At 44.6% G+C, this 27,652-nt stretch overlaps 2 protein-coding genes across 2 annotated transcripts; both read left to right on the forward strand.

The window, feature by feature from the left end:
- The first annotated feature begins 3,699 nt into the window (after positions 1-3,699).
- On the forward strand, positions 3,700-5,574 carry LOC133748726 (vomeronasal type-1 receptor 4-like). The gene is made up of 2 exons (XM_062177656.1): positions 3,700-4,602; positions 5,521-5,574. Exons 1-2 carry the CDS (start codon positions 3,700-3,702, stop codon positions 5,572-5,574), a joined length of 957 nt encoding a protein of 318 aa, XP_062033640.1.
- A 3,608-nt stretch (positions 5,575-9,182) lies between these two features.
- LOC133748869 (zinc finger protein 83-like) lies at positions 9,183-27,449 on the forward strand. Its single transcript, XM_062177938.1, is given in 5 exon segments — positions 9,183-9,229; positions 13,014-13,223; positions 18,975-19,101; positions 22,188-24,086; positions 24,089-27,449. Coding segments are annotated over 4 exon segments (2,214 nt in total). The 5' UTR covers positions 9,183-9,229; positions 13,014-13,208; the 3' UTR covers positions 24,262-27,449.
- The last annotated feature ends 203 nt before the right edge of the window (positions 27,450-27,652 follow it).

The following is a 27,652-nucleotide window of genomic DNA, read 5'->3' on the forward strand; positions in this document are numbered from 1 at the left end:
CCATCATGTCCTGGGTTCCTCAGAGACCTGCTCCAGCCCCCGTCTCCCCCAACCCAACCTCACAGGATCCCAGGTCCAGGTTCCATTCCTTCCAAACAGGGAGCTAAACAGAAAGCTCTGGTGTTTGTGTGGAGACGTGTGGTGGGAGGGGGCGTGGCTGTGCTGTGCTCCCTTTCCTTATCTCGGGGCTCATCAGACAGAGACGTGGGGGTGCTGTTGGCAGGAGTCTAGGGAGGGAGGCAGGGGCACTGCCAGTGAATGTGGTCATAGTGGTGGTCGAGGGACCCACTCCACCTACTGTGCTCTATTTATTTTTTAGAGATTATTCCCACGAATCAGCTTCCAAAATCCCCCAGTAGAATCACATGCACCTTACAGGTCAGAGACAATGCTTAGCACACTTGGGTAAAATGGTGGATTTCTTTGGAGGAATATCCAAGCAACCAATTTCAGTTTATATTTTTGTTTGCAAGTTACCAAAGCAATAAACAGTCATCACTGAGACTTGAGAAAGGAACAGGTGTGCAGAGCTGAAGCAGCCATTGGACACCTAGGATGACATGAGGATCACCTGGCACTGGGGCAGTGAGGAGAGGAGAACAACGACACTGTCTGACCAACTACCTTGAGTTCTAGTTTGCAGTTTTTGACCTTGCATTTTCTTAACAGGACTCTTGAAGACTCTTCTCTATGGTCTACGGATATTGCTCGGTGTCGCCACCTGCAGGTCGCTAATGGCAAGGCAGAATTTCCTGGGATTGGTGACCAACAGTGGAAATGAGTTCACGTGGGTTGCCTCTGAGCTGTGTAGATGAGTCTAATGATTTCCCAGGCAGATTATCAACAACGTGGTCTTCCTGTGCCTTGTACCTCTTTAACAGTCCTGCTCAGGCACTGTGTCTCCTTCATTTTCTCTACTAATGCTTATTTGAATGAAAGTGCCACCCTATGAAGTAAGACTAGAAAAGAATAGACTTTAGGGAGAAAAGCTAGTGGGAAGCAAAGAAACCCTGCCAGTCAGTCTCCCACCCGTCAGGTTCAGAATTCCTCTGCCCCAGTGAGACCCGAGCATTCTCTCTGTATCCAGAGACAATGGAAAAGCAAGAGCCTTCCACTAATAGCCCACTCGTCTCTGAAGACCCACTAGTGGGAAACTTGTAATTGTTTTTGATCAGTGCCAACTGGGAAAAAAAAGTTTTCAGCAAAATTCTCAGCTCCCCAAGCCTGCACATCGGCGTCAGCAGGCGAGAGGATAATTGCCGGGATGAGGGGAGAGGAGACTGCAGAGCCACACAGCCTGAACTCAGGGTCGGGCTCCCTCCCTCGCACACACTGCCTACCACAGAGGCCATCACGCTGAGCTCAGCGACCCAGCACAGACAGAAGGTCAGGTGAGCGTTTTCCCTTTCATCTGGGAGCAGGGACTGTAGAGGAAAATTCCTATCAAAATCCTGGTCGTGATCGTACTAGGGCAGCTTCTAGACTGAACACATCTGAGTCCCACCCCACAAGAAAGGAGACAAAATTCTCGAGAAAGGGACTTAGCTAACAGGGGGTCCTGGGGACCGAGACCCTGCACCCACCCCTGACGCTTCCTAACTTAATTCAGTGCAACCCTCGCTAAGGGCGACTGCTGCGGTTTATTCCTGAATTGCAGATGCTTCAGGATGTCGCTCTATAATCAGTCTGCCCTGAGGGCCCGGTGACAGGAATCCTAGACTTCATTTTCTAGATGCCTAGAGAGGAACCTATAGTCTCTCTCCCTGCTTGTTTTAAAGGGCAGGAAGGATCTGGAGGGATCACGTAGTCCTGTGTGGAAAGTGTGTCAGTGCTCTAACTCTGGACATAGGGTGCAGTTTAAATCAGACGGTGACTGTATCAATGCCGACAACAGAGCAGCATGCTTAGGAGATGAAACCTGATTAACCTCTCCTTACACCTGACAAGGATCATATAAGGAAGTTAACATAGCAATGATGAGTTCCAGGCAGGACCTGTGAGACTGTACGTAGTCTTGTGTATATCTGTTTCAAAAACATTCTCCTCATGGTGACAAATATCTCTCTACAATGGGAGCTTGTTGGCAAGGAATGATATTTATATGCCGTGGGTATATGGGAAATCTCTCTGCTTTCCATTCAGGTTAGCCTTGAACTGAAAATGGCTCAAACTCTGACGTCTATTAAGCAGATGAATTCTTTTTTTTTTTTTTTTTTTGGACTGGCAGAGTGGACAGTGAGAGAGAGAGACAGAGAAAGATAGGTCTTCCTTTGCTGTTGGTTCACCCTCCAATGGCCACCGCGGCCGGCACACCGCGCTGCCAAAGGAGCCAGGAGCCAGGTGCTTCTCCTGGTCTCCCATGCGGGTGCAGGGCCCAAGCACTTGGGCCATCCTCCACTGCCCTCCTGGGCCACAGCAGAGAGCTGGACTGGAAGAGGGGCAACCGGGACAGACTCCGGTGCCCCAACTGGGTCTAGAACCTGGTGTGCCGGCGCTGCAGGCGGAGGATTAGCCTATGGAGCCGCGGCACCGGGACTAAGTAGATGAATTCTAATGACAAAATGTTGCTGTGAACTGAACCTTGCTCTAACCAGTATATTCTATATAGTATGTAAATTTTAAAGGCAACCTTATACTACTCTATTTCAATGTTTAATGCACAAGATTAAATGCCACTCGTGCAGTTTTTCATAGAGTGTCCTGATTTAATATTGTTCACAAATCCTACTCTATCACGATGTGATGATGGTACATGGAAATGTGTATGAAGAAGAAAACTATGCGATGGATCAAAAAATTCTGCAGAAAAACAAAGTTACACTTAATTCCCTTTCCATAAACTGTTTGAAGTCCCTTTCTAGTTTCACCTGACTCAGGTGTTATGTAAGATATAAGTGCTTCTTCTGCAATTGTGAGTCAGTGTTTCTTCCTACTAGCTTTATCATGTGTGGATGTTTTTAGTCCCAAAGGTTCAGGCATGGATTGTGCTCATTCAGGAATTCCTGTGATGGCTGCTGTGATACTTGTGCTCCTGATAGTTAAACAAGTGAGTCTTTCTTAGTGAATCTCATACTGAGTCATTACTGCACCCTCACACGTGATGTCAGAGCCCAGGTTCCTGCAGTGTTACATTGCTGTCGGGATATTGCGATTTGTTGATACAGCTCAACCTTCACTCACGGTTGATACTGACCTGAAACACATCTTTAAACATAATTGGAAATTTGTTACATCTACATAGAAATATCACCAAGCTAAAGACAGTGGGGATGTATACAAACAAGGGTAAATACGTATCTGGTTAATGTGAAGAACCCAGCTAACTGGGTTTGTGTGATAGTAGGGTTGGTGGCTGTCCTGTCTGTCATCACTTAGCCAGTGAGGACGCCACTCTACACTTAAGTGCAGACAAGCGTTAAGCTCTCTAAGATCTTTTGTGTTTGTATTAAGCTCTAGTGGTGCTCTCCTCATAGAAGAATGAAGATGTTGGCATGTATACAACCTTCACGGCAGGAATTTACACGTTAGAAGGATAAGGGTTATACATTCGACTGTTGGAGTCCTTTTAGTAAGAGAACAGTAACTCAGCATTTCTCAATGGAACACAGTTGGGAAACTGGACTTCAGTGATGTGACACGTGCAGCTCCTGCCTCTCTTCCCACACAGGGTCCTCCGACTCAGAGCTGGGGACTGGCAGGATGGCAGCCAGTGGTGTGGCAATAGCAGCCATCATCTTATCACAGACTGTGGTTGGAGTTCTGGGCAACTTCTCTCTTCTCTTCTATTATCTGTTCCTTTCCTTCACTGAGCACAAACTACGGTCCACAGACTTGATTTTTAAGCACTTGATTGTGGCTAACCTTCTAACCCTCCTCTGCAAAGGAGTGCCCCAAACTATGGTAGCGCTGGGACTGAATGTTTCCTTCAGTGATTTTGCATGCAAACTTCTTCTCTATCTTCACAGAGTGGGCAGGGGCATGTCCATTGGCGGCACCTGCCTCCTGAGCGTCTTCCAGGCCATCACCATCAGTTCCAGGCACTCCAGGTGGGCAGAGCTGAAGTCTAAAGCTCTCAAGTATGTTGGGTCCTTCATATACCCGAGTTGGATCCTATACATGCTTGTAAATGTTGTTTTCCCTATGCATTTGTCTGCAAAAAGGAGCAATGGAAATATCACAAACCTAAAAGACTTTGGATTCTGCTCTTCTGTTCGTCATGACAAAACCAGCGATTCTCTCTATACAGCACTGCTGGCATTCCCTGATGTTCTGTGCATGGGGCTCATGCTCTGGGCCAGCAGCCACATGGTCTTCATCCTGCACAGACACAGGCAGCAGGTGCAACACATTCGCAGGACCAATGTGTCCCCCGAGGCCAGAGCTACCAAAAGCATCCTTCTGCTGGTGAGCGCTTTTGTCTGTTTCTATGCCCTGTCCTGCATTTTTCAGGCTTGTTTGAGTCTTACTGATAATCCCAGCATGTTCCTGCTGAACAGCGCTACCATCTTTGCTGCGTGTTTCCCCACTGTGAGCCCCTTTGTGCTCATGAGCAGTGACCCCAGCGTGGCCAGGCTCTGCCGTGCCTGTATCAGGAACCGAAGAGTCATGATCACATGTGGACCCTGTGAGTTGTAAGCTTTTCAAATGCTCCATTTCTGTTCTCATATTCAAAAATTGTGACTACTACTATTAGCAGTCATTTGACAAGAGAGTACTGGAACACTCATACATATAAGTGTCCGTTATTAATGTGTGATGGATGCATGTGTGTATGTCAATCAGATGTTTATCATCCATCAAGCAGTAATTCTGCAAAAGATACAAAAAATCTCAGTTCTATATTTAAAATAATTCAAATTAGAAAGGCTAAGTTGGCAAATCAAATGGCTTCCATATCCTTGGCAACTCGCGACTAGAGCCTAGGGAGATTACTGAAGCCATAAACAAGAGTGTCAAATTGTTAAGTCAACAACAGGAGTCACTGTATACTTAGTCCTCATGTGGGATTTCTGTCCTTAATGTGTTGTCCAATGTGAATTAATGCTATAGCTATTACTGAAACAGTATTTTACACTTTATGTTCTGTGTGGGTGCAAACTGATGAAATCTTTACTTAATATATACTAAATCGATCTTCTGTATATAAAGATAATTGAAAGTGAATCTTGATGTGAATGGAATGGGAGAGGGAGCGGGAAGGGAGGGAAGTTATCAGGGGAAAAAACCATTGTAATCCATAAACTGTACTTTGGAAATTTATATTTACTAAATAAAAGTTTTTTTAAGAAAAAGAAAGGCTAACACCCTTAACTGCAAACTTATTCTCTATTTTGCTGCTCTTCTAGTTTATTAACCAGTTAAGTTTCCTGGAATATATCTTTCACTTATCTTCTTTTATTCTAGGACTTAGCTGTATCTCTTGAAGGCAATACTGAAGCACATATAGTTAGTCAATATTCGATCCTACAGGAGAAATTCATCTTATATATTTCATGTACTACCACACATTTTTAGAAAGAGTTTATGAACTTATTAGCTTCTCTTGATACCCTTTCTGTTTTCTTTGCATATTGATTTCTTCTTGGTTTATTTTCATAATTCTGCATTTTTCCATTTGTTGCTTGTCGTACATTTTGAATCTTAAATTTTGACCTAGGAATTACAGCATAATATTTATTTATTTTTTAAAGACTTATTTGATTTATTTGAAAGAGTTACGGAGAGAGGTAGAGACAGAGAGAGAGGTCTTCCATCCATTGTTCACTCCCCAGAAGGCCGCAATAGCTGGGGATGTGCAGATCCGAAGCCAGGATCTAGGAACTTCTTCCAGGTCTCCCACAAGCTACAGGGGCCCAAGGACTTGGGCCATCTTCTACTGCTATCCCAGGCTACAGCAGAGAGTGGATTGGAAGTGAAGCACCGGGACTCACACCGGCGCCCATATGGGATGCCAGCACTGTAGGCACTATCTATACCATCTATGCCACAGCACCAGCCCCTACAGTGTAATATTTTAAACATCACAATGTTTGTTCATCACTTTATCCTCTACATTGACAATATGGCACCGTATGCTAATCTACTTCCTATTCCACAACTTACTGCAAAATTAGTGCATGCACAAGTCATTTGTGCACTGGCCCGTGGAAGTCACCAACTGAACAAGCTGTGCATGCCGCTGTCCACAACGAAGCAACACGACACTGTCAGCCCCACAGACCCGGCTTACCATACTGTCAATGACCAGCCCCAAATGCCTGCTTGTTTGCCACATCTACCGATATGGGCACTTTCACCTCCCTCATTCTTTAGATAAACAGAATCACACAGAATAGAATCTATTATATTTCCTTTAATGAATACAAGTTTTTATTAAATATTTATTTTACTTGGAATGCAGAGTTTCAGATAGAGAGAGGGGGAAGGCACAGAGAGAGGTCTTTTATCCACTGGTTCACTCCCCAAATGGCTGCAATGGCTGAGCTATGCTGATCCTAAGTCAGGAGCCAGGAGCTTCTTCCAGGTCTCCCAGGTGGGTGCAGGGGCCCAATACCTGGACTATCTTTGCTGCTTTCCAAGGCCATCAGCAGGGAGCTGGATTGGAAGTGGAGCAGCCAGGTCTTCAACCAGCACTCATCTGGGATGCTGGCACCTCAGGCAGATGCTTAACCTGCTACCCCATACAGCCAGCACCCAAAAATACATGTTTAAAATTTATTTTTAGGTTGGTCCTTGGGTGTACCAGCTCGGGTGCCAGCATCCCATCTGGGCACTTGTTTGAGTCCTGGCTGTTCCACTTCCCATCCAGCTCCCTGCTAATGTGCATTGGAAAGTAGTGGAAGATGGCCCAAGTGCTAGGGTCCCTGCACCCATGTGGGACACTCACAGAAGCTCTGGCTCCTGGCTTTGGACCAGCCCTGCTCTGGCCATTGTATCCATTTGTGGAGTGAACCAGCAGACAGATTCTCTGTCTCTCCCTCTCTCTCTAAATCTGACTTTCAAATAAATTAATTAAATGAATAAACTCTCTAAAAATGTATTTTTATTTTCACATACTGTTTGGACATAACTGTATGACACCAAAAATTAATTTTTCAAAAAATACTTATTTGAAAGAATTACAGAGAGTGAAGGAAGGGAGAGAGAGAGAGAGATCTTTCTCTTTTTTGAAATTATATATTCACATTCATTTTATAAATACAACCTTAGGAACATAGGAATTCTTCCTACTGTACTCGACCTCCCACTCCACTTCCTCTTCCCTCTCCTGTTCCCAGTCTTGTGTTCTGCTACGATCTACTTTCATTTAACTGTGTACACAGAAGACTAACTCTGTTCTAGGTAAAGAGTTAAACATGTTGTCTGAGAAAGAAAAAGAAAAACTGTTCGTCAACGTCCAGATGTAGAGATACATCTGCTCCTTTGCTCCCCAAATAGCCACAACAGCCAAGCTGGGCCAGGCTGAAACCAGGAGTCAGGAGCTTCTTCCAGGTCTCCCACACAGGTGCAGGGCCCAAGGACTTCGCCATCTTCCACTGCTTGCCAGGCCATTCACAGGCGGCCTGGGAGGGCAGTGAAGAATGGCCCAAGTGCTTGGGCCCTGTACCCGCATGGGAGACCAGGAGAAGCACCTGGCTCCCAGATTCCGATCAGCGCGGTGCGCCGGCCATAGCGGCCATTGGGGGGTGAACCAATGGAAAAGGAAGACCTTTCTCTATGTCTCTTTCTCTCACTGTCCATTCTGCCTGTCAAAAAAAAAAAAAAAAAAAAAAGAAAGAAAGAAAGAAAGAAAGCTTCTCTACAGTTCCGAGAAGATCCACAGTCAGCGGATTTTCTTGCATGAGGTCATGAAAGTTTCTTTCTCGGAAACATAGCCAGCAAAGTTCCATAACACAGAATAATCCACTTGTGAAGATCTCAAAATCTATACCAGACAATATTTTTTTTTTTAAAAAAAGTGATGATATCCCTTCTTATATTCATCTTTGTGCTATGGAAGAACACTCTGCTCATTTTAGCCTAATATTTTAAATACTCTAATTTTCCTAAGTGTATTGACCATATTTCAGTTGATGACCACTTTTTCAAAGATGAAACCTTCATAAATAGGAGTGTGAGGGAAAAACATTCTTCCTAGTATAGGATTACTCACAGATATCGCCGTGACATTATTGCTGTTGAAAGTTAAGGCTACAGCCATCTGCTATGGCCCGGGATGGCAGTGGAGGATGGCCCAAGTCCTTGGGCCCTGCACCCCATGGGAGACCAGGAGAAGCGCCTGGCTCCTGGCTTCAGATCAGCGTGGTGCACCGGCCACGGCAGCCATTGGAGGGTGAACCAACAGCAAAAAGGAAGACCTTTCTCTCTCTCTCTCTCTCTCTCTCTCTCACTATCCACTCTGCCTGTCAAAAAAAAAAAAAGAAAAAGAAAGTTAAGGCTACTAAAAGCTTTATAATAGCATTCTACTTTCTTCTGCGTTCTTATAGAAGAAAATAATACACCTACCAAAAACTATGCGAAGTATTGCAAAATTAATTTCTTCAGAGGAAAAACCCCAAATATCTTCTACAGACTATCCTAACGGCTTTTTACGCATACCCACAGAACACTCAGAAAGAGGGAAAGAAAAAACCAGGCCTAAAATGAATTACCATTGTTTTTAAAGGTACATTTTCCAGTTCTTTTCAGAATGCACAGAAAGTGAATTGGAAGTTACATTCTATTTAGAAATTATTTACCCAACCGTATTAGCACGCCCACAAAGTTCGACTCAAAAGCACTTGCGACCAACTCATTTTTAGTGTGGACTAAACAACAAGCACAGGGAAGAACCGTGTAACTGACATCTTTTTTAAGCTTAAAAACCTATCCCAGCACTATCTGCACCCTGGCAGGCCGTGCCCCTGCGAAAGCCCGCGGGGTGAACGCGGACACTCGCAGAAATCCGGATTTCCACACTCCCTGACGGGACACGCTCTGGTCCGCCCAGCCACGACCCTGCACGCCCCTAGACAACTCCGGGGCTAATCTCCCCGCTGGACTCTCCGCCCCCACGGGAACCCCGCGGCGAGACCCGCGGCCCCACGGAGCCTGCAGGGGCGCGACGCGCAGGCCCCGCCCCGGCCCCGCCCACCAGCGCTGGCCCCGCCCCGGCCCCGCCCCGGCTGCGCGCGCAGTTTCCCCCAGACCCGGAAGCGGATCGCGTCCAGTGAAGGGCACTCCGGGGCGCGTGAGTTTCTCTTTTACCCTTAAGATGCGCGCCTGGCGGCCCCCCACGCCTCCCTTCCTGCGGAGAGGGGAGTCCCTGTAGACGTCAGGGTCCCGCCGCCTTGGGGTTGGAGTCGCTCGGAGGCCGGCTCTGCCCGCGTCGCCGTCCCCCGGGGCGGTGTAGACGCGTCCTCGTGCGCCGGTTGCCGATTTGCAGTCCGTTGTTGGCCTCCTCGTTCCCCCACCCCTAGCCTCGAGGATTCCTTGGGCGCTCGGCAGCTCGGTCCAGGAGAGGTGGCGTCCTCCCCAGTCCTGGGGGTCCGCGGACCCCACCCCTCTCCTCAGCCGCTCCCTGTGCGCCCGCTGCCGCCCCTGACCCCGCCAGGTCACTGGGCCTGGGTCAGGACACCCTGGTTCTCCCGGCCCGAGTCCGCCCCGTGGAGGAAGCCCCTCCGTGGTCGGCCCGAGTCCGCCCCGTGGAGAAAGCCCCTCCGCGGTCGGCCCGAGTCCGCCCCGTGGAGAAAGCCCCTCCGCGGTCGGCCATCCCCCCCTCCCCCTCCCCCTCCCCCTCCCCTCCCCCTCCCCCTCCCCCTCCCCTCCCCCTCCCCCTTCCCCTTCCCCTCCCCCTCCCCCTCCGGGGCTGTGCGGGCTGAGGGGGTCGGGGGAAGGGGCGGGGAGGGCTCTGAGGAAAAAATACTAGGAAAACTGAGGAAGAAAAGAGTGAGTTAGACCCTTGACCAGACAGTGAGGGCCTGGCAGAGAGAGTGGGGCAAGGGGTTGGCCCTACAGTAGGCCCAGCAGTTCCTGTGGCAGAGCAGAAAGTCGGGAAGAGAGAGGCAGATGGACTAGCAGATTGGAGACGAAAGACGGGAGACAGCGTAGCAAGAGGCCAGGCAGGCTGCAAGGATGGGGAACAGGTGAACAGAAGGAAGAGAGGAGAGGGGCCGAAACGAGGATCGGAACCCCAGGGGGAGCCAGAGAGCCGCTAGGGAGAGGTGGGAGTGGGGGCCCCTGCACAGCGAGGGCCGGAAGTGCCTGGTGAAGACAAGGAGAATGGCCCGCCCAGTGGGTGGCGAGGCTGTGAAATTCTGCCGTCTGTCGTCATCGGCTGACACATGAGCACGTGTTCGATGATACAAGATTGAGAATTCCAAAGTCCCATCCTGCAAGGCTTGGGCAAAAGTCTTGGCAGACGATCGCTCCCCGTTGTGATCAGTGAGCCCAAGAGTGGTGATTAGTCTTTTTGGGTTGTGGGCCCCGTCTTCCCTTCGCGTGGGAGGGAGTAAAGTGTGGGGCTGTGAGATAACCAGTGTCTCTCCTTCTCACACTGAGTACACGGTGAGCACGACAGAGTACTTCAGCTGTTAATTCACAGAGTTCAGGGAAAGCGGGGAGCAGCCCGCCGGAAGAGCTGTCCTTGCCGATTAGCCAGACAGGTGGGTGGGACTAGGAAGCACGATGCTCACCTGGTCAGGCAGAAGAGTAGGCATATGGCCTCGGAGGTGAGGAAGTGACTAGAGAATGAGCGATCAACCCCCACAATCTGACACTTTTCCCCTGTAGGTAGTGTCCGAATTGAGTTGTTCTTGCGGGAGTGTGAGAAAAGCCGCATACACAAGTCGCTGACCCGAGGTGAAGTATGGGGTGTGGAGTTGAGAGTGCGGACAACAGTTTGTTTTTTTCTGTCTCAAACAGTAAAAGGAAGAGGTCGCCTCCACCTGCCCCACCCACCCGTCTTAGGGCCTGTGTCCTCAGCTCAGTGTTGACTGGCAATGATCCGTCCCTGCAACTGGCTGTTGCCCACCCTGTGGTTGTGCACAGTCGTCAGCCCTACTCACCGTCTCAGAACGGTGTGTATCTTCCTCCGCTGTGGTTAACTCGGGATTTTATTTTGGTGTACTGCCAAAGTGTATCGTGCATTAAACACACACACACTGAATGAAGCCTTTATTTTCTTTCCACTCTTCCATATTCGAAACAAAATACTGCAGTAACTACATTTCTCCCTCTGTAAGTACCCTCTTCTGTGTTCCATTTAAGAGCCCAAAACTTGTTTTTACTCTGTCTTCAGTTCAGCCTCCTAGCTCTGGTGTGAACCCAGTTGGGTTTTATATCCACTCTCTACTGCTACTTTCCATCTCAGAGTAGCCAGTATTTTCCTGATTTCTAAATCCAGGTGTGTAATAGTCTGTCTTCATCCTTGTTCTGTCAGCAACGTGTATCACAGTTGCATACTCTCCCTTGTTTTCTCTTGGTTTTGAGGACATCTCATTCACTTTTTTTTTTTTCTTTTCTTTTCTTTTCTTTCTTTTTTTTTTTTTTTTGACAGGCACAGTGGATAGTGAGAGAGAGAGAGAGAGACAGAGAGAAAGGTCTTCCTTTTTGCCATTGGTTCACCCTCCAATGGCCGCTGCGGCCAGCGCATCATGCCAATCCGAAGCCAGGAGCCAGGTGCTTCTCCTGGTCTCCCGTGGGGTGCAGGGCCCAAGTACTTGGGCCATCCTCCACTGCCTTCCCGGGCCACAGCAGAGAGCTGGCCTGGAAGAGGGGCAACCGGGACAGAATCCGGCGCCCCAACCGGGACTAGAACCCGGTGTGCCAGCGCTGCAAGGCGGAGGATTAGCCTGTTAAGCCCCCCATTCACTTTTAAAAATCGACTTGTTTGAATTTTCCTGTGACCCCTCTGGTTGGTTCTCACTTCCTCTCCTGCTGTCTCCTGAGCCCCTGAACCTCTTCTAGTTCTGCCACACCCTCTGACCTTATCATCTCTGAGCAAGTCCTCCACACCACCTGCTCCTCTGCATTTCCCCTGGGGTCCTGTCCCCTGAGGCAGAGGATCCAGTTTCGCTTCAGCTCTGCTGGGTGGTCTAACGTGCATCCCCGCCTCTCCGTGTCCACATGGGCCTTTCTGAGCTCCCTGGATTCATGTCTCCAGCAGCCCTGGCCTTCTCAGGCAGTTGCGACCCTGTACTTTCTAGGGTTTCACTGCACATCTCGGCCTGTACCTGATATATATGATATTAATACTTGCTTTAATTTAAATAGAAAAAATTACATGTGTACACCAAATGGGTGAGGAAGTGGTTTTCAGAAGTCTTTGAGGTGTGGTAGTAAGATGTTAGAAGGCCCTGGTCCAACCTGCCGTGCACCCAGTCCCTCTCTGACCTCCCTGCCTGCTGCGTCCTCTTCCCTCATTCCGCTCCAGCCGTGCAGCCCCCAGAGTCGCTCCTGCTTGGGGGCCTCCACTCTTGCTCTACCTCTGCCTAGGACTCTGCACCCTCAGCTGCAGGCGGCAAATGCCCTTCCTGGCCAGGTCTTTGTTCCAGTGTCATCTTCTCTGTGGAGACTTCTGTGACCTCACCCGCACCGCCTCATTAACATTCCAGCCACACCCACCCCCCACCTCTGCTCCAGACCAGAATGGGGGAGTGTGTTGGGCTTTCCCCTCTGAGTGGTGCTGCACCCTGGCTTCCCATTAGAGTACAGCAGCATCTTGTGCCCCCTGGTAGCAGTAAATTTCCATTCACATAGTTTGGGACCCAGCCTTAAAATAGTTAAAGTTGATTCCACTCTGTGACCGGCCTTGAGCGGGCAGCTGTGTGTCCATTCCTGAAGGGTTGAGGTCAGCCTGGGATCCACAGAGGTTTGGGGGTCTGTGCTCTGCATGGGGTTTGGTCAGGGTTGGGTATTGGAAGGGCTCAGTCCAGCCCAGCTCCCCATTCACCTGAAGGGGAGCGGGTTCTGTAGAAAGGAAGATTCATGCATTGGTTTGTGTGCAGGAGTTTGTTGTCCCTACGTTCCTGCAGGTGCAGTGGGCAGCAGAGGACCGTCTTCTACATGCTGAGGCCTTCCCTGTGCATGTGGTTGTGGCCTGGCACGGAGTGTGTTGATTCTAAGCATCAAACAGCTAATCTCAACATTCAAGATTGACTTCCAAGGACTCTCGTGTTACCTGAGGAGGAAGGCCTGAAGAGGAGGAAGAGGGAAGAAAAGCAGCAGGAATGGCTCTGACGCAGGTACTTGTGTTCTGGGTGAATTGTCCTGTCGCCCTCCTTTCTGACACGCCAGGCATTGGAGCGGCGAATCTTCTCTGACCTATTGGCTCACACGCACCCACACCTGCCCTGGTCCCTCTCATCTCTGCTTAGATTCCATCTCACTGTGAACTTGAAGAAGCTCCACAGGGTGTGGGCGTGGGGCACAGGTGTCATTTTGTTGATCTTTACAAAATGTTCGCAATTGTTTTGTTGACCGTTTCTGTCCACCATATAATTCCTGTCTGTTGTTAATATTAATTATTTCCTTCCTTCTGCTAATGTTATTCTAGTTCTTTCTGTATCGAGGTGGAAAGTTAGGCTCTTGATTGGAGTTCATTCTTAACAGTTTTATTACCACTCACCCTTTACCGCTTTCATTGAATCCCGTAAGCTTCAGTATATTATATTTTTATTTCACTATTACTGCAGATATTTTCTCAATTCTTTTTTTCCCCTACTTTGACCCACTGGTTATTTATTTATTTTTTTTTTTAAAGATTTATTTATTTATTTGAAAGGCAAAGGTACAGAAATAGAGAGGTGTTCCATCCACTGCTTTACTCCCCAAATGGCCTCAATAGCTGGGGCTGTGCCAGGCCAAAGCCAGGAGCATGAAACTCCATCTGTGTCACCTACATGGGTGGCAGGGCCCCAGGCACTTGGTCCATCTTCTGCTTCTTTCCTTGTCACATTATCACAGAGCTGGGTAAGAAGTGGATCATTCCGACTCAAATCAGTGCTTATGGGAGGCCAGCACTGTGCCACAACACCATACTTGCATTGGTTATTTAAAAGTGAGTTGATTTCTACATACTTGTAGATCTTTTTTTGGCTTCTGCTAGTGATTTCTATATTCTGTCACAAGACGTAAATATAGGTGCTGGTGCTGTGGTGTAGTGGGTAAAGCTGCCGCCTGCAATGCCGGCTTCCCTTGTGGGTGCCAGTTCGAGTCCTGGCTGCTCCACTTCCTATCCAGCTCTCTGCTATGGCCTGGGAAAGCATTAGAAGATGGCCCAACTTCTTGGGCCTCTGCACTCACATGGAAGACCTGGAAGAAGCGCCTGGCTCCTGGCTTCAGATTGGCCCAGCTCTGGCTGTTGGGGCCACTTGGGGAGTGAACCAGCCAATGGAAGACCTCTCTCTCTCTCCTGCCTCTGCCTCTCTGTAACTCTGCCTTTCAAATAAATAAATAAATCTTAAAAAAATAAAGAGGTAAATATAGTGAACAACAAGAACACCCAGACCAAGAAGCGCTCTGCGCCCTTGCTGATCAGTCTGGTCGTTCTGTCTGTAACAGTAGGGTTTCTTACCATTAGTCTTACCCTTACTGTGCTGCAGGCTAGTTTTCCCTCTCATATTTTTAGTGTTTCCTTTTTACATTGAGGCGTGTAATGTCAGGTGTATACTTACACTTGTCATATCTTCATGGAAAATTGCCACTTTTATCATACAAAACCCTTCTCTGGTGACAGTTTTATCTTTAAAGGTTTTTTGTTTTGTTTTGTTTTTTTGATACAAGGATAGCCAGCACTACTTTATTTAGACTTCCATTTGCATGGGATATCTTTTCCCATCTTTCAAACAACTGAAACTCTACATCTCAACACCCCCCCCCCCACTCCATGTTACAATACAAATGACCTCTCTTCTTTAAAAAAAAAAAAAAAAAGTTTATTTATTTTCATCTTCTTGAAAGCAGAGAGAGGGGGGCCTGCGCTGTGGCGCAGTGGGTTAATGCCCTGGCCTGCAGCGCTGGCATCCCATATGGGCGCTGATTTCTAGTCCTGACTGCTCCTCTTCCAATCCAGCTCTCTGCTGTGGCCTGGGAAAGCAGTGGGACATGGCCCAAGTCCTTGGCCCCTGCACCCATGTGGGAGACCTGGAAGAAGCTCCTGGCTCCTGACTTTGGATCGGCACAGCTCCGGCCGTTGCGGACAATTGGGGAGTGAATCATCGGACAGTAGACCTTTCTTTTTGCCTTTCCTCTCTCTGTAGCTCTGACTTTAAAATAAATAAATAATTCTTTAAAAAAAAAAAAAAAAGGCGGAGAGAAGGAGAGGGAGAAAGAGAAAGAGAGGTGGTCTGCTGTCCACTGTTTGACTCTCCAGAAGCCTAGAGCTAGGACTGCGTCAGGCCATTGTCTGTTGGCTCCCAGGAAACTGCATCCGAAGTGGGAGAGCCAGGATTTGAACTGGCCCTCCAGTGTGGGATGCAGGCATCCCAAGCAGCAGCTTAACCCTCAGCACTAACAGCACAGGCCCCACATTTCTTCTTTTTATACTGCATATGGACTTATTATTTTTATTAAAAACATTCTGTACTTGATTTCAAAGTAATGTACACACACCTATGTTAAAATGTAACGAGTTCTGTATATACTTATATTTAACTTTACCTGCAAGTTTTATGTTTTTGTAAACTTTGGTTTTTCAGTTTATAATTTCATCTGAACCCGAATATCTGTGTAGAAGTTCTTGTAGGACAGGTGTAGTCATGATGTTCTCCCTCAAGTTTGGTTTGTGGGGCAAAGTCTCAATTTCCTGAATTCTCCTTTTCCGAAGGACATTTTTACCAGATATAGTGTTTTTAGTTGGCATTTGGTTTCTGTCAGCACTCTGAATGTATCATCAATCCCCTGTAGCCTGCATGTTTCTGCTGATGTATCTGATAATTCTGGGTCATAAGTCACTTTTCTCTTACTGTTGTCAAGACTGTTTTGTGTCTCACTTTTGATGCTTTGATTATGATGTGTCCTCTGTAGGTCTTAGATATATCCTGGGTGGATCTTTAGCCTTTGACCTCTCCATGTGAGTTAATATATCTCCCTTTTGTCATGTTTTTTATTTTTGTGATTTAATTTGTTTGTGAGCCATGTTTCCTTTTCTCCTTGTGGATCTGGTTGTCTTGGCTGATGGTTTGGAATTTCAGAAATCAGCCAGTTCTCCTAGTTTCTGGTTTCTGACTTCCTTAAGTGGGGTCACTCACCAGGGGTCCCAGGTTGAGGGATTTCAGACCTCAAGCCTTTTCTGGGCCTAGGTTCTCTCCGTGTGTTGCTGTAACCTCCTGACTGAGGGAGTTTGCTGATGTCTATTCAGGGTGTCCCTGTTGCCTGCCTGGATGTTGGCCCACTCATGGAGTCTCAGTAGGTTGTGGCCTGCATCTCCATTTAGTGTTAACTGCAGACATTGATAATATCATGGCCCTCGCTCTCAGGGGCCCCTGACTCGGTACCCTGTAACTTTGAATGCATTAACAGGACAGAGACCAGTTCCTTAGGCAGTCGGTAAGAATAATGGATGGGTATTTTCTTGCCCTGGGGAAAATTGGGAATTGATGATTTCCACATCACAAAATTTTCCTACGAGGCAAATTGCCTTATGTGGTTTCTAGATTTCTCACAAAGGCAATTTGATTCATGTATTCTTGCTAATTCTGTTTCTCCAAAAGATAGATAGTATTTGGGACTTTCTATTCCTCTGTCTTGCTGACAGGACTCCTTCAATGGTTTTATAATTTCATAGATCTGGGGATATCTTTTAATTTTGATGTCATGGTATATTTGCCAATGGAAACATCAGATATTCCTGAGAGAGAGAGAGAGAGAGAAAGGTTAATGAGATCTACTAAAGAAGGAGGATTGTCTTCAGGATATTGTTGTTAGTTCCCACATTTAAATGACATTATTTTTGTATCGTTTAGCCAACTGTTTTAACAAATGCAGTTCTTTTCTTTCTTCTTTCTCCCTCCTTTCTCATCTTTTCCCTCTTTACTGGCCCCTTATCAGGCATCCTGCACAGTGGTGAGTGGCTCTGGCCCTCACCGGCCTCCTCTATGCCTCCTTAATTTAGAGGAAATGTACCCACTCTTTACTGCTGATCATGATGTTTGGAGAGATAATCTTACTTAATACCACGTTTGGCTGTTTATTTTATTTTTTAAGATTTTTATTTTATTTGTGAGGTAGAGTTACACAGAAAGAGAGAGGGAGAGACAGAGAGAAAGGTCTTCCATCCACTGGTTCACTCCCCAAATGGCCTCACCAGCCAGAAGTAGGCTGATTGAAGCCAGGAGCCAACAGCTTTGTCCGAGTCTCCCACACAGGTGCAGGGGCCCAAGCACTTGGGCCATCTTCTACTGTTTTCCCAGACCATAAGCAGAGAGCTGGATCAGAAGAGGAATAGCTAGGACACGAACTGGTGCCCATATGTGATGCCAGTGCTATAGACAGAGGCTTTAGCTTACCACGCCACAGCACCAACCCTGTTTATTTCTTTAAATTACCTTTTTGACCTGATTTTTAATTATTCAATTATTTCTTTCAGCATGTAGTATTGCAATATATATTTCTTTGATCTTTTTTGTTAATGTTTATTATTTTAAATTTCCTGATCTTACATTATGATTTTTTTAGCGAAATAAGCTAATGAACTCCATTGCAGTGTTGTTAACATCTAAATAACTAAATTAAAATGGATAAAATTCTATTTTTATTTTAAGTGTAGATCTTTAATAGACATTGTGTTCAAGTTTCAGTATTTATATTTTCATGATATACTATTTTTATTACTTTAAATTTATTTTCTTTATTTGAAAAGCAGAGAGATAGAATGATCTTCCAGTTACTGGTTCATTCCCCAAATACCCACAACAGCCAGGCCAAAGCCAGGAGCCTGTAACTCCATCTTGGTCTCCTCTGTGGGTGGTGTAGACCCAAGCACTTGTACCGTACCCTCCCAGGGTGTGCATTAGCAGGAAGCTAGATCAGAAGGGAAGGAACTGGAGCGCTGATATGTGATGTGGGTGTCCCAAGTATCTTACCCACTGTTCCAAATGCCTGCCCCTCCCCTGTTGTATTCTTACTGCACAGAATGCTTCTGTGACCCAGTTTGGGGGTGGGGTGGATATCTTTCTATACAAAGCAAGAAGTTCTGCATCAGACACCAGCTGAGTGTCCTCTAATTCCCTTTGATTCTGGCGCTATCTACAGAGATAATATCAGATCGCACCAGTTCGAGGCTCAATTCCACAAAAGTGCCCCCCACTTCAAATGCCAGTGACTTGAAGTTCTGAATGACCAGCTCTAAGTGAGGCAGCTCAAGACCCCTTCCTCATGTTTGAATAATATGTTAGAATGGCTCACTAGAACTCAGAGAAACACTTTTATTTACCCTCACCGTTTATTGTGAAGGATACAGATGAACACTGAAATGGAAGAGATACATAAGGTGAGGTGTGTGGGGTGAGAGGTATAGCGCTTCCTTCCATGTCCTCTCTGGCTGCTCCACCCTCCCGGAACCTCTGTACGTTCAGCTATCTGGGTGTTCCCTTGAATGCTGTCTGTGGAGTTTTATGGAAGCTTCATCATGTATGCATGACTGCTTGTATCACTGACCATTGATGAGCAATCCAGATTTCAGCTCTTCTCCCCTCAGGGTGAAAGGGTACAACTGAATGTCACAACCCCTCTAATCCTGCCGAGGTCTTTCTGGTGACAGCCCCCTCTTAAAGCTGTCAAGGAGCCTCCTGCCACCATAGATAGAAATTACGATCAGATTACAAGTGAGCTGTGTTAGAAATGTAGACAAAGACCAAACATGTATTTTATAATATCAGAGCTTGGCTCTGGCTTGCTTATCTCAATCAAGCTGGTCTTTGGAGTTCTCTCCTCACTTTACATGAAGATTATAACCTTCCCCGTAGCCCCTTAGTGAAATGTGTTTTTCATTTTAGGAACAGGTGACATTCAGGGACGTGACCATAGAATTCTCTCAGGAGGAGTGGGATTGCCTGGACCCTGCTCAGAGAGCTTTGTACAGGGACGTGATGCTGGAGAACTACAGGACCCTGCTGTCCCTCGGTGAGGATGACCTCCATCTGGAAGTCGGGATCCACCCTTGTGCATCTTTGCATTTTTCCTTGTGTGCCTCTTACTCGTCCCTTTGTGATTGGATTAAAGCTTTGTGGACTCAGAAAGAAGAGCTTGCAAGATGGCATCTGCACTTTAATTGTCCCCTTTCTTCAGATGTTCTATTCCTTTTATCACACATCCTTGTGTGATTCCAGGGCTGAAGGATATGTAAAGTTCCATTGCCAACCTTTAAAGTATTCAATTCCCTGTTTTCTATCCCTATGCTTTTGATTTGGTGGTTCTTGGATATTAAAGTGAACTATTTTTCTCGATTCATCTGTAATGTTCTCTCTAAAGTGAGCATAGTACTGAGATTCTAGAAAACCCCATAGCGTATTATATTTTTTTGTTTTTATGAGTAGGGATCTCTCCTTTTGACTTGAATGTTATCTTCATTTTGGAGCAAGGGAAACAGCCTGGACTGTGGTGAGCCAAGTGAAAATGGCAAGAAAACCAAGCAGGTGGGAATGTGTCAGAGGTGTGAATGCAGATCCCAGCTCAGATGGGCAGGCAGGAGATAGCCCATTAAATACTGTTTGAGAAACTCTGGAAGTGCAGGAGGTTTGTGGGAAAACGAAAGTTTATATCCTGTCCTCTTGCCCTCCAGGAGTGCTACAGCTGGACCAGAGAGCAGAGTCTTTGTCACGGTGTGGCTTCTGTGAGCCCTGTGCTCCTTGGACTCAGTGGCGCAGGGACAGTTGTTTCAGAAGTGTCTCCACCCTCTACTCTCCTGGTTCTCAGTCAGGTTAGATCAGAACTCAGGCCTCCATCACCATGCCATGTGCCATGATCCTTCCATGTTCTATCACATGTCTAGGCGTGGAAAACCCAGCCTTCCAAGGAAGTGGGGAACGTCATCTGCTCCTCCTTTGCACCCAGGGCCCCAGAAACCACAAGGAGCTATTGGAGCTCCTCTGCCTGTTGAGGTTCCTCAGCCATTTCTTTTCAGTTTTGCTTCGATCCACATTTCTTGGGTGTGGGAGTTCTGAGATTGCTCAGCAGAACTAGAAGGATAGGCAACAGGAAATTCCTCTTGGATCCTCAGTCCTGCAGGGTGTGCATACCTCAGTCTTTCAAGTTCTCTACATGGGCCCTGTGTGCAGAGCTGAGTCCTACATCCACATCCCACCAAGGCTGACACCACATGTCATGGTTATCTCTTTTCTACTGCTCTTACTGTATGAGTGTAGAAACTTTGCTTCCTGATTTTGTATTCCCTTAAGTTTGGGTGATTTTACTCTGAAACTTGCTTTTGATATACACATTCCTGGAGTCTCACAGTTGGTTTCTTTGCTGTTCAGAAGTGGCAGCAGCTGTGGATGTAGCAGTCAGTCTTCAGTTCTTTTGAGAATATACCCAGAAGTAGACTCAAGGGTTCATAGGATAATTCAGTTTCATATTACTTGAGGAAATGTCATACTTCATTTGCATAGCAGCTGCACAATTTTACATTCTCACCAATAGAGCACAAGTCTCATTTCTCCATATATCTGCCAATACTTACTTTCTGTTCTTTTTGACAGAAAATATATTAATATAAGGTGATATCTTACTGTGTTTATTATGTGCATTTCTGTAGTGATTACTGATTTGTTTTCTGTTTTTTCATATGCTTGTTGGTCATTTGTACATCATCTCTCAAGACATGCCTGTTAAGTGTCTTTGCCCATTTATTAGTTACTTGTTTTTTTGTGTTGCTGTTGTTGAGATATAAGAGTTCTTTCTGTATTCTCATATTACTCTCTTAGCAAATAATATTATTTTCACTTTTTTTTTTTTGCCTTATCCATTGGCTTTCTTTTCACTCTGTTGATTATTTCCTTTGGTGCTTAGTATTTTTAAATACTGATGTATTGGTCAATTTTTACTTTTATTGCCTGAACTTTTGATGTTATGTCCAAGAAAATCATCAAATTCAATGTCATAAAACATGGGTGACATGCTTTCTTCTTGGAATTTTATAGCTTTATATCTTCCGTGTAGGTCATGGATGTAATTTTTCCATATGATGTAAAGTAAGGATCCACTTTCATTCTTTTGCACATATCCATCCAATTTTTCTGGCACCGTTTGTTGAAAAGAGTGACTTTTCCCCATTAGATAGCCTTGGCACCTTTCTTGAAGATTATTTGATGATACATGTGAGGGTTTCTAAAATAATTTTTACTTATTTATTTTTATTTATTATTTTTATTTATTTATTTGAAAGGCAAACAGATCTCCCATCCACTGGCTTACTTCTCAAATGCCCACAACAGCAGGGGCTGGGCCAAGCCAAAGCCAAGAGCCAGGAACTCAGTCCACATCTCCCACATGTGGGTGACAGGGACCCAAGTACTTGAGCCATCACTGTTGCCTCTCAGGGTGCACACACATTAGCAGGAAGCTGGAATCGGGAGCAAGTTAAGACTTAATTCATCCATTAGTCCTAATATCATTTTGTAGAATCTTTAGGGTGGTTTACATTCAAGATTATGTCATGCATGAACATCATTTTATTGCTACCTTTCCAATTTCATAACTTTCATTTCTTTTTCTTATCTAGAATAAGGCTAAGATTCCAGTACTATGTGGAATAGAAAGTGAAAGTGGGCTTCCATGCCTTTTTCTTGGTATTCAATAAAAGCTTACAATTTTTCAACATTGCATCTACTGTTTGGTCTGACATTTTTCTAGATGACCTTTATGGTATTATGATAGATTCCTTGTATTTCTAGTGTATTGAGTGTTGTTTGTTCATTGAGTGTTTTGGTTATATTTCGTTTGAAACTAGGCTTCCAAATATTTCTATGTCTTTCATTTATACAAGCTATCTCTCTGTCTCTGACTCTGTCTGAGTCTCTGACTCTCCTCTTTCTATAACTCTGACTTCCAAATAAGTAAATATAAATATATCTTTTTAAAAAGGTAATGCAGTGATTTCAAGTTTCATAATTGCTCAAAACATTACTTTTGGTGTAATATGTATTTCAACAGGATATACTTAATTATTATCTGAAATTAATCAGACATCTATGGTTCATTGTATCTTGTAGATATCTTTTCTAAATATGTCACCAAGGAATTGCCACCAGAAAGGAATAGTAATGTAGAAGAAATATTCCAAACAGTGGTGTTAGAAGCACAGGAAAGCCATGAAATTGAAGAATTTCATATCAGGGACGTCCAGAAAAATGTACATGACTTTAAGTGTTATTGGACGAATGAGGAAAGACATTACAAAGGAGGGTGTATGACTCAAAAGGAACATCTCACTGATAGACAAAAGCAATATGGTAGAAGGGCTGCAGAAAAAACGCATATTAAAAGTCGACTTGGAACAAGGTTTCAGTTACATTTACCTGAATTGCAGCCGTTTCAAGCTGATGGAAAAATTTATGAATATAAGTGTGTTGTGCAGTCTATTAACAGTGGTTCCTTGGTTTCACCCCACCTGAGAATTCCTCCCAGTATCAAAACCCATATTTCTCATAAATTTGAAAATGATTTTATGGATTCTTTATTATTCACACAAGAACAGGAAGCACACATTAGTACAAAATCTTACAAAAGGAATGAATATGGCAAAACTTTTAATCAAGGCTCACACTTTATTGTAGATGAGCTAATCCATGCTGGAGAGAAACAATTTACATGTGATATATGTGGCAAGGTCTTCAACCAAAAATCAAACCTTACAAGTCATCGGAGAATTCATACTGGAGAGAAACCCTACAAATGTAATGAATGTGGAAAGGTCTTCAATCATATTTCACACCTTCTACAACATCGGAGAATTCATACTGGAGAGAAACCCTACAAATGCAATGAATGTGGAAAGGTCTTCAGTCATAAATCATACCTTGCAAATCATCAGAGAATTCATACCGGAGAGAAACCTTACAAATGTAATGAATGTGGCAAAGTTTTCAATCAGATTTCACACCTTGCAAGTCATCGTAGAATTCACACTGGAGAGAAACCTTACAAATGTAATCAATGTGGAAAGGTGTTCCATCAGATTTCACACCTTGCACAACATCGGACAATTCATACTGGAGAGAAACCTTACAAGTGTAATGAATGTGGCAAAGTCTTTAGTCGCAATTCATACCTTGCACAGCATGTGATAATTCACACTGGAGAGAAACCCTACAAATGTAATGAATGTGGCAAGGTCTTCAGTCACGTTTCACACCTTGCACAGCATCGGAGAATTCATACTGGAGAGAAACCTTATAAATGTAATGAGTGTGGCAATGTCTTCAGTCACAAGTCATCCCTAGCAAATCATCAAAAAATTCATACTGGAGAGAAGCCCTACAAATGTAATGAATGTGGAAAAGTGTTTAGTCGCAATTCGTATCTTTCAGAACATCTAATAATTCATACTGGAGCAAAGCCTTACAGATGTAATGAATGTGGCAAAGTCTTTAGTCGCAGTTCACACCTCACATGTCATCGTCGGATTCATACTGGAGAGAAACCTTATAAATGTGACGAGTGTGGCAAAGTCTTCAGCCAGAATTCATATCTTGTGTGTCATCGAAGAATTCATACTGGAGAGAAACCTTACAAATGTGATAAATGTGGCAAAGTCTTCAGTCTGAATTCATCCCTAGCACATCATCAGAGAATTCATACTGGAGAGAAGCCCTACAAATGTAACGAATGTGGAAAAGTGTTTAGTCGCAATTCATATCTTTCAGAACATCTAATAATTCATACTGGAGCAAAGCCTTACAGATGTAATGAATGTGGCAAAGTCTTCAGCCAGAATTCATATCTTGCATGTCATCAAAGAACTCATACTGGAGAGAAACCTTACAAATGTGATAAATGTGGCAAAGTCTTCAGTCTGAATTCATCCCTAGCACATCATCAGAGAATTCATACTGGAGAGAAGCCTTAGAAATGTATTAGGTGTGTTAAGGTCTTCAGTCATAATTGACATTTGTACACTGGAGAATTCATGGTGGAGAGAAACCTTACAAATGTAATAAGTATGGCAAAGCTTTTAGTGTGTGTTCAGTCCTACCCCATTGTGAAATTCATACTGTGAAAATGGAAGGGTCTTCAATGACAATTGATAACTTCAGAATCATTGGAGTTTTTTTATTGGAAAGCTGATGAATGAGGCAAAGTCTTCAGTGTTCAAACCTTCCAAAACCATAGGAAAATTCCTACTGGAAAGAAACTTTACATGTGTGTTGTGGATGTGTTAAAGCCGTTAGTTTTTGTTGAAGGCTTACCGCTAGTTAATCCATAGTGAAGAGAAACTTTGCCAATGTACTGTTTGTGACAAGGTCTTAAGGTGAAAGTCACATCAATATTCACCTAAGAATTCATGTTAGAAGCTTCACAACTGTAATAAGAGTACAGAATCTTTAAGAAAAGAATCACTTATTTGAAAGACAGGGTTACAGAGAGGGAGAGACAGAACTTCCATTCACTGTTCCACTCCCCCAAAAGGCTTGGGCCATCCTCTACTGCACTCTCGGGCCACAGCAGAGAGCTGGACTGGAAGAGGAGCAACCAGAACAGAATCTGGTGCCCCGACCAGGACTAGAACCCGGTGTGCTGGTGCCGAAGGTGAAGGATTAGCCTATTGAGCCACGGCGCCAGCGTGTGATATGTTCTTAAGGGTTGATTATGTGGTTGAAATACAAGCGAAGTGGTGGTCACCTATATTGAATAGCAAAAGCTAATGTATAACAAGATTGATGAAAAATTAGCCTTGTTTTTGAAATTTAAGAGAGCATGGTTACCAGAGAGGAGCATTTAATCAACTGCAAAGTATGCTCTTAATCAGGAATCATGTTCAACCGCTAGCATTGTATTTCCTACTGCTTAATTCAGATTATGAGGTCTTAATAAAATTCAATCTTTTTTCATAGCTGATTGAATCATGTTCTTCCTTAAAACCAACATAGTTTTGTCCCAATTCACTAGGATGTTTCAGGATGGATGCTAACGATGCCACCATTAGGTTCATGTAGTTGAAGGATCTGTTGTAATTGTTTCCCATGGTGGAACCAAACAACATATAATTTGGAAAACATATGATCATGTCTTGCCCTTGAGTTATTCTCGCCATGTTTGCCAAAGGTTAAATATATGGGTATAATGGAAAATCTAATAGAAATGTAATTTCAAACTCTGAGACCTACAACAGTGTTGATGAACATGCTTTTGGTATGCCAATTAAAACCACATGAAATCCACCTTATTTTACATACAGTAAAAAAATAAAATGGGATTAAGGACAAAAATATTTCTTTTTCATCCTTGAAGTATTAGATGAAATAATTTGAGGGGTTGGCACTTTGGTATAACAGGTAAAGCCGCTGCCTGTAGTGCCAGCATCAAATATAGGTGCCGGTTCAAGTCCTGGCTGCTCCATTTTCAGTCCAGCTCTCTGGTATGGCTTGGGAAAGCAATAAAATATGGCCCTAAGTCCTTGGGCCCCTGTACCCTTTTGGGAGACGCTGAAGAAGCTCCTGGCTCCTGGCTTTGGATCGGCCCAACTCCAGCCATTGCAGCCATTTGGGGAGCGAACCAGTGGATGGAAGACATCTATCTGCCTCTCTCTCTAACTCTGCCTTTTGAATAAATAAATAATTAGAAAAGATAAATCATGAATTTCCTCAAGAATGGATGTACAAGATGGGATCTTTGTTCAGAAACTAGAAACTTCATAGGTTAATCCACATAACATTTTTGATAATTTTTACTGGTGACCACAGGAACTGAATTGAACAATAACCAAAAGTTTAGTTTGTGATGTTGTATACTGGTGTTGTATACTGAAAGTGTTTAGTGAGTGTTTATTACATAAAAAGGCTTTCCGAGGAAAGAGTACTTTCTAAACTGGTCCAGTAATGGCATGAGAGCAGGAAAGCTGACTGGCTTATGTCACTGTGGTGACAATGTGGGACTGGAGTGCGGGGATTCAGATGTTTTTTTTTCCAAATGTGTTTTTATCTTCCAGTTGCTGCCAAAGAATTTATTGTCCTCAGTGGTGAGAATACAAAGAGGAAGAAATGAGACTTAAAAGTCAATAATTAAACAAAAAACGGAGTTCAGCTCCATAGTACAACTGTGAATGTTTTACTGTTTATACTTTTGACTTTGGTTAGGGAAGAGTACAATTTTCTTCATGCTTATAGTTTGTCAAAAGCTGGGGCCAGCACTGTGGTGTGGCAGGTAAAGTTGCTGCTGCCTGCAGTGCTGGCATCCCATATAGACCCTGGTTCCAGTCTGGGCTGTTCCACTCCAATCCAACTCTGCTGTGGCCCGGGAAAGCAGTAGAAGATGGTCCAAGTCCTTGGGCCCTTGCACCTGCATGGGAAACCTGGAAGAAGCTCCTGGCTCCTGGCTTCATATCAGCACAGCTCCAGCTCTTGCAGCCAGTTGGGGAGTGAACCAGCAGGTGGAAGACTGACCGACCTCTTTGCCTTCTCTCTCTCTAACTCTTAAGTCTGACTTTCAAATAAATAAATCTTTCAAAAAAGCAGTTTGTCATATTCCCTTTCTTCTGCACACTGGCTTCCATCTCCCAACAGTTGTTGAAAACATTTTTGAGATACTGCTTTCAGGAGTTCCATTAAAACACGGAAATGACTGTGAGATAATCAATTTTATAAGTTTTCCTGGAAGAGCATTTTATAAATGGTATAAAAATCTCAGGGACCAGTGCTGTGGTGCAGAAGCTTAAGCCTGTTTGCAGTGCCAGCATCTCATATGGGCACTGGTTTGAGTCTCTGCTGCTCCACTTCTGATCCTGCTCCCTGCTAATATGTGTGGGAAAGCAGCTGAAAATGGCCTAAGTACTTGTGCCCCTGCACCCATGTGGGAGATTGGAATGAAACTCTTGGCTTCAGTTTGGCCAAGTGGTAGTGAACCAGGCCAAAGCTAAGAACCCAGAACTCAATCCAGGTCTCCTGTGTGGGTGTCAAGGAGCTGAGTGCTTGAGTAATCACCTGCTGCTTGCCAGGATCTGCATTTGCAGGAAGCTGGAATAGGAGGCAGAGCCAGGACTTGAACCCAGGCAGTGTCATGGGATGTGGGCATCTGAAGCAGTGTCTTCTCTGCTCAATGCCCACTCTGAATCTCTGTATACATTATTATTCTGATCCGAGTTTGTGCTTCTCTGTGTGTATCCATTACTTTAGGTCATCCAGTTTATCTGTGTATTGTTCAGGGTAAGTGTTTTGGTTCTTTTTATTTTTGAGATATCTCTTGTAATTTCTCTTCACATTTTTATTTATATAATTTCTGTGTTTTTTTTTTTAAGTCCAGGTACCATTTTGCCAACTTTTTATTTTCTGCACTTTGTATATTGCTTTTCTATTTTCTGTTTTACTTATTTATCCTCCAACCTTTATTATCTCCTTTCTGTCATGTTTGGGCTTATTTTCTTGTTTTTTCTGGTCTTTAATGTAAAATTAGATTATTTGAGAACTTTTTAAAAAATGCACTTGTTTACCTCTGTAATCTTCCCCCTTATTACTGCTTTTTG

The sequence above is a fragment of the Lepus europaeus genome, chromosome 19 (genome assembly GCF_033115175.1).
Source record: "Lepus europaeus isolate LE1 chromosome 19, mLepTim1.pri, whole genome shotgun sequence".
Classification (NCBI taxonomy): Eukaryota; Metazoa; Chordata; class Mammalia; order Lagomorpha; family Leporidae; genus Lepus; species Lepus europaeus.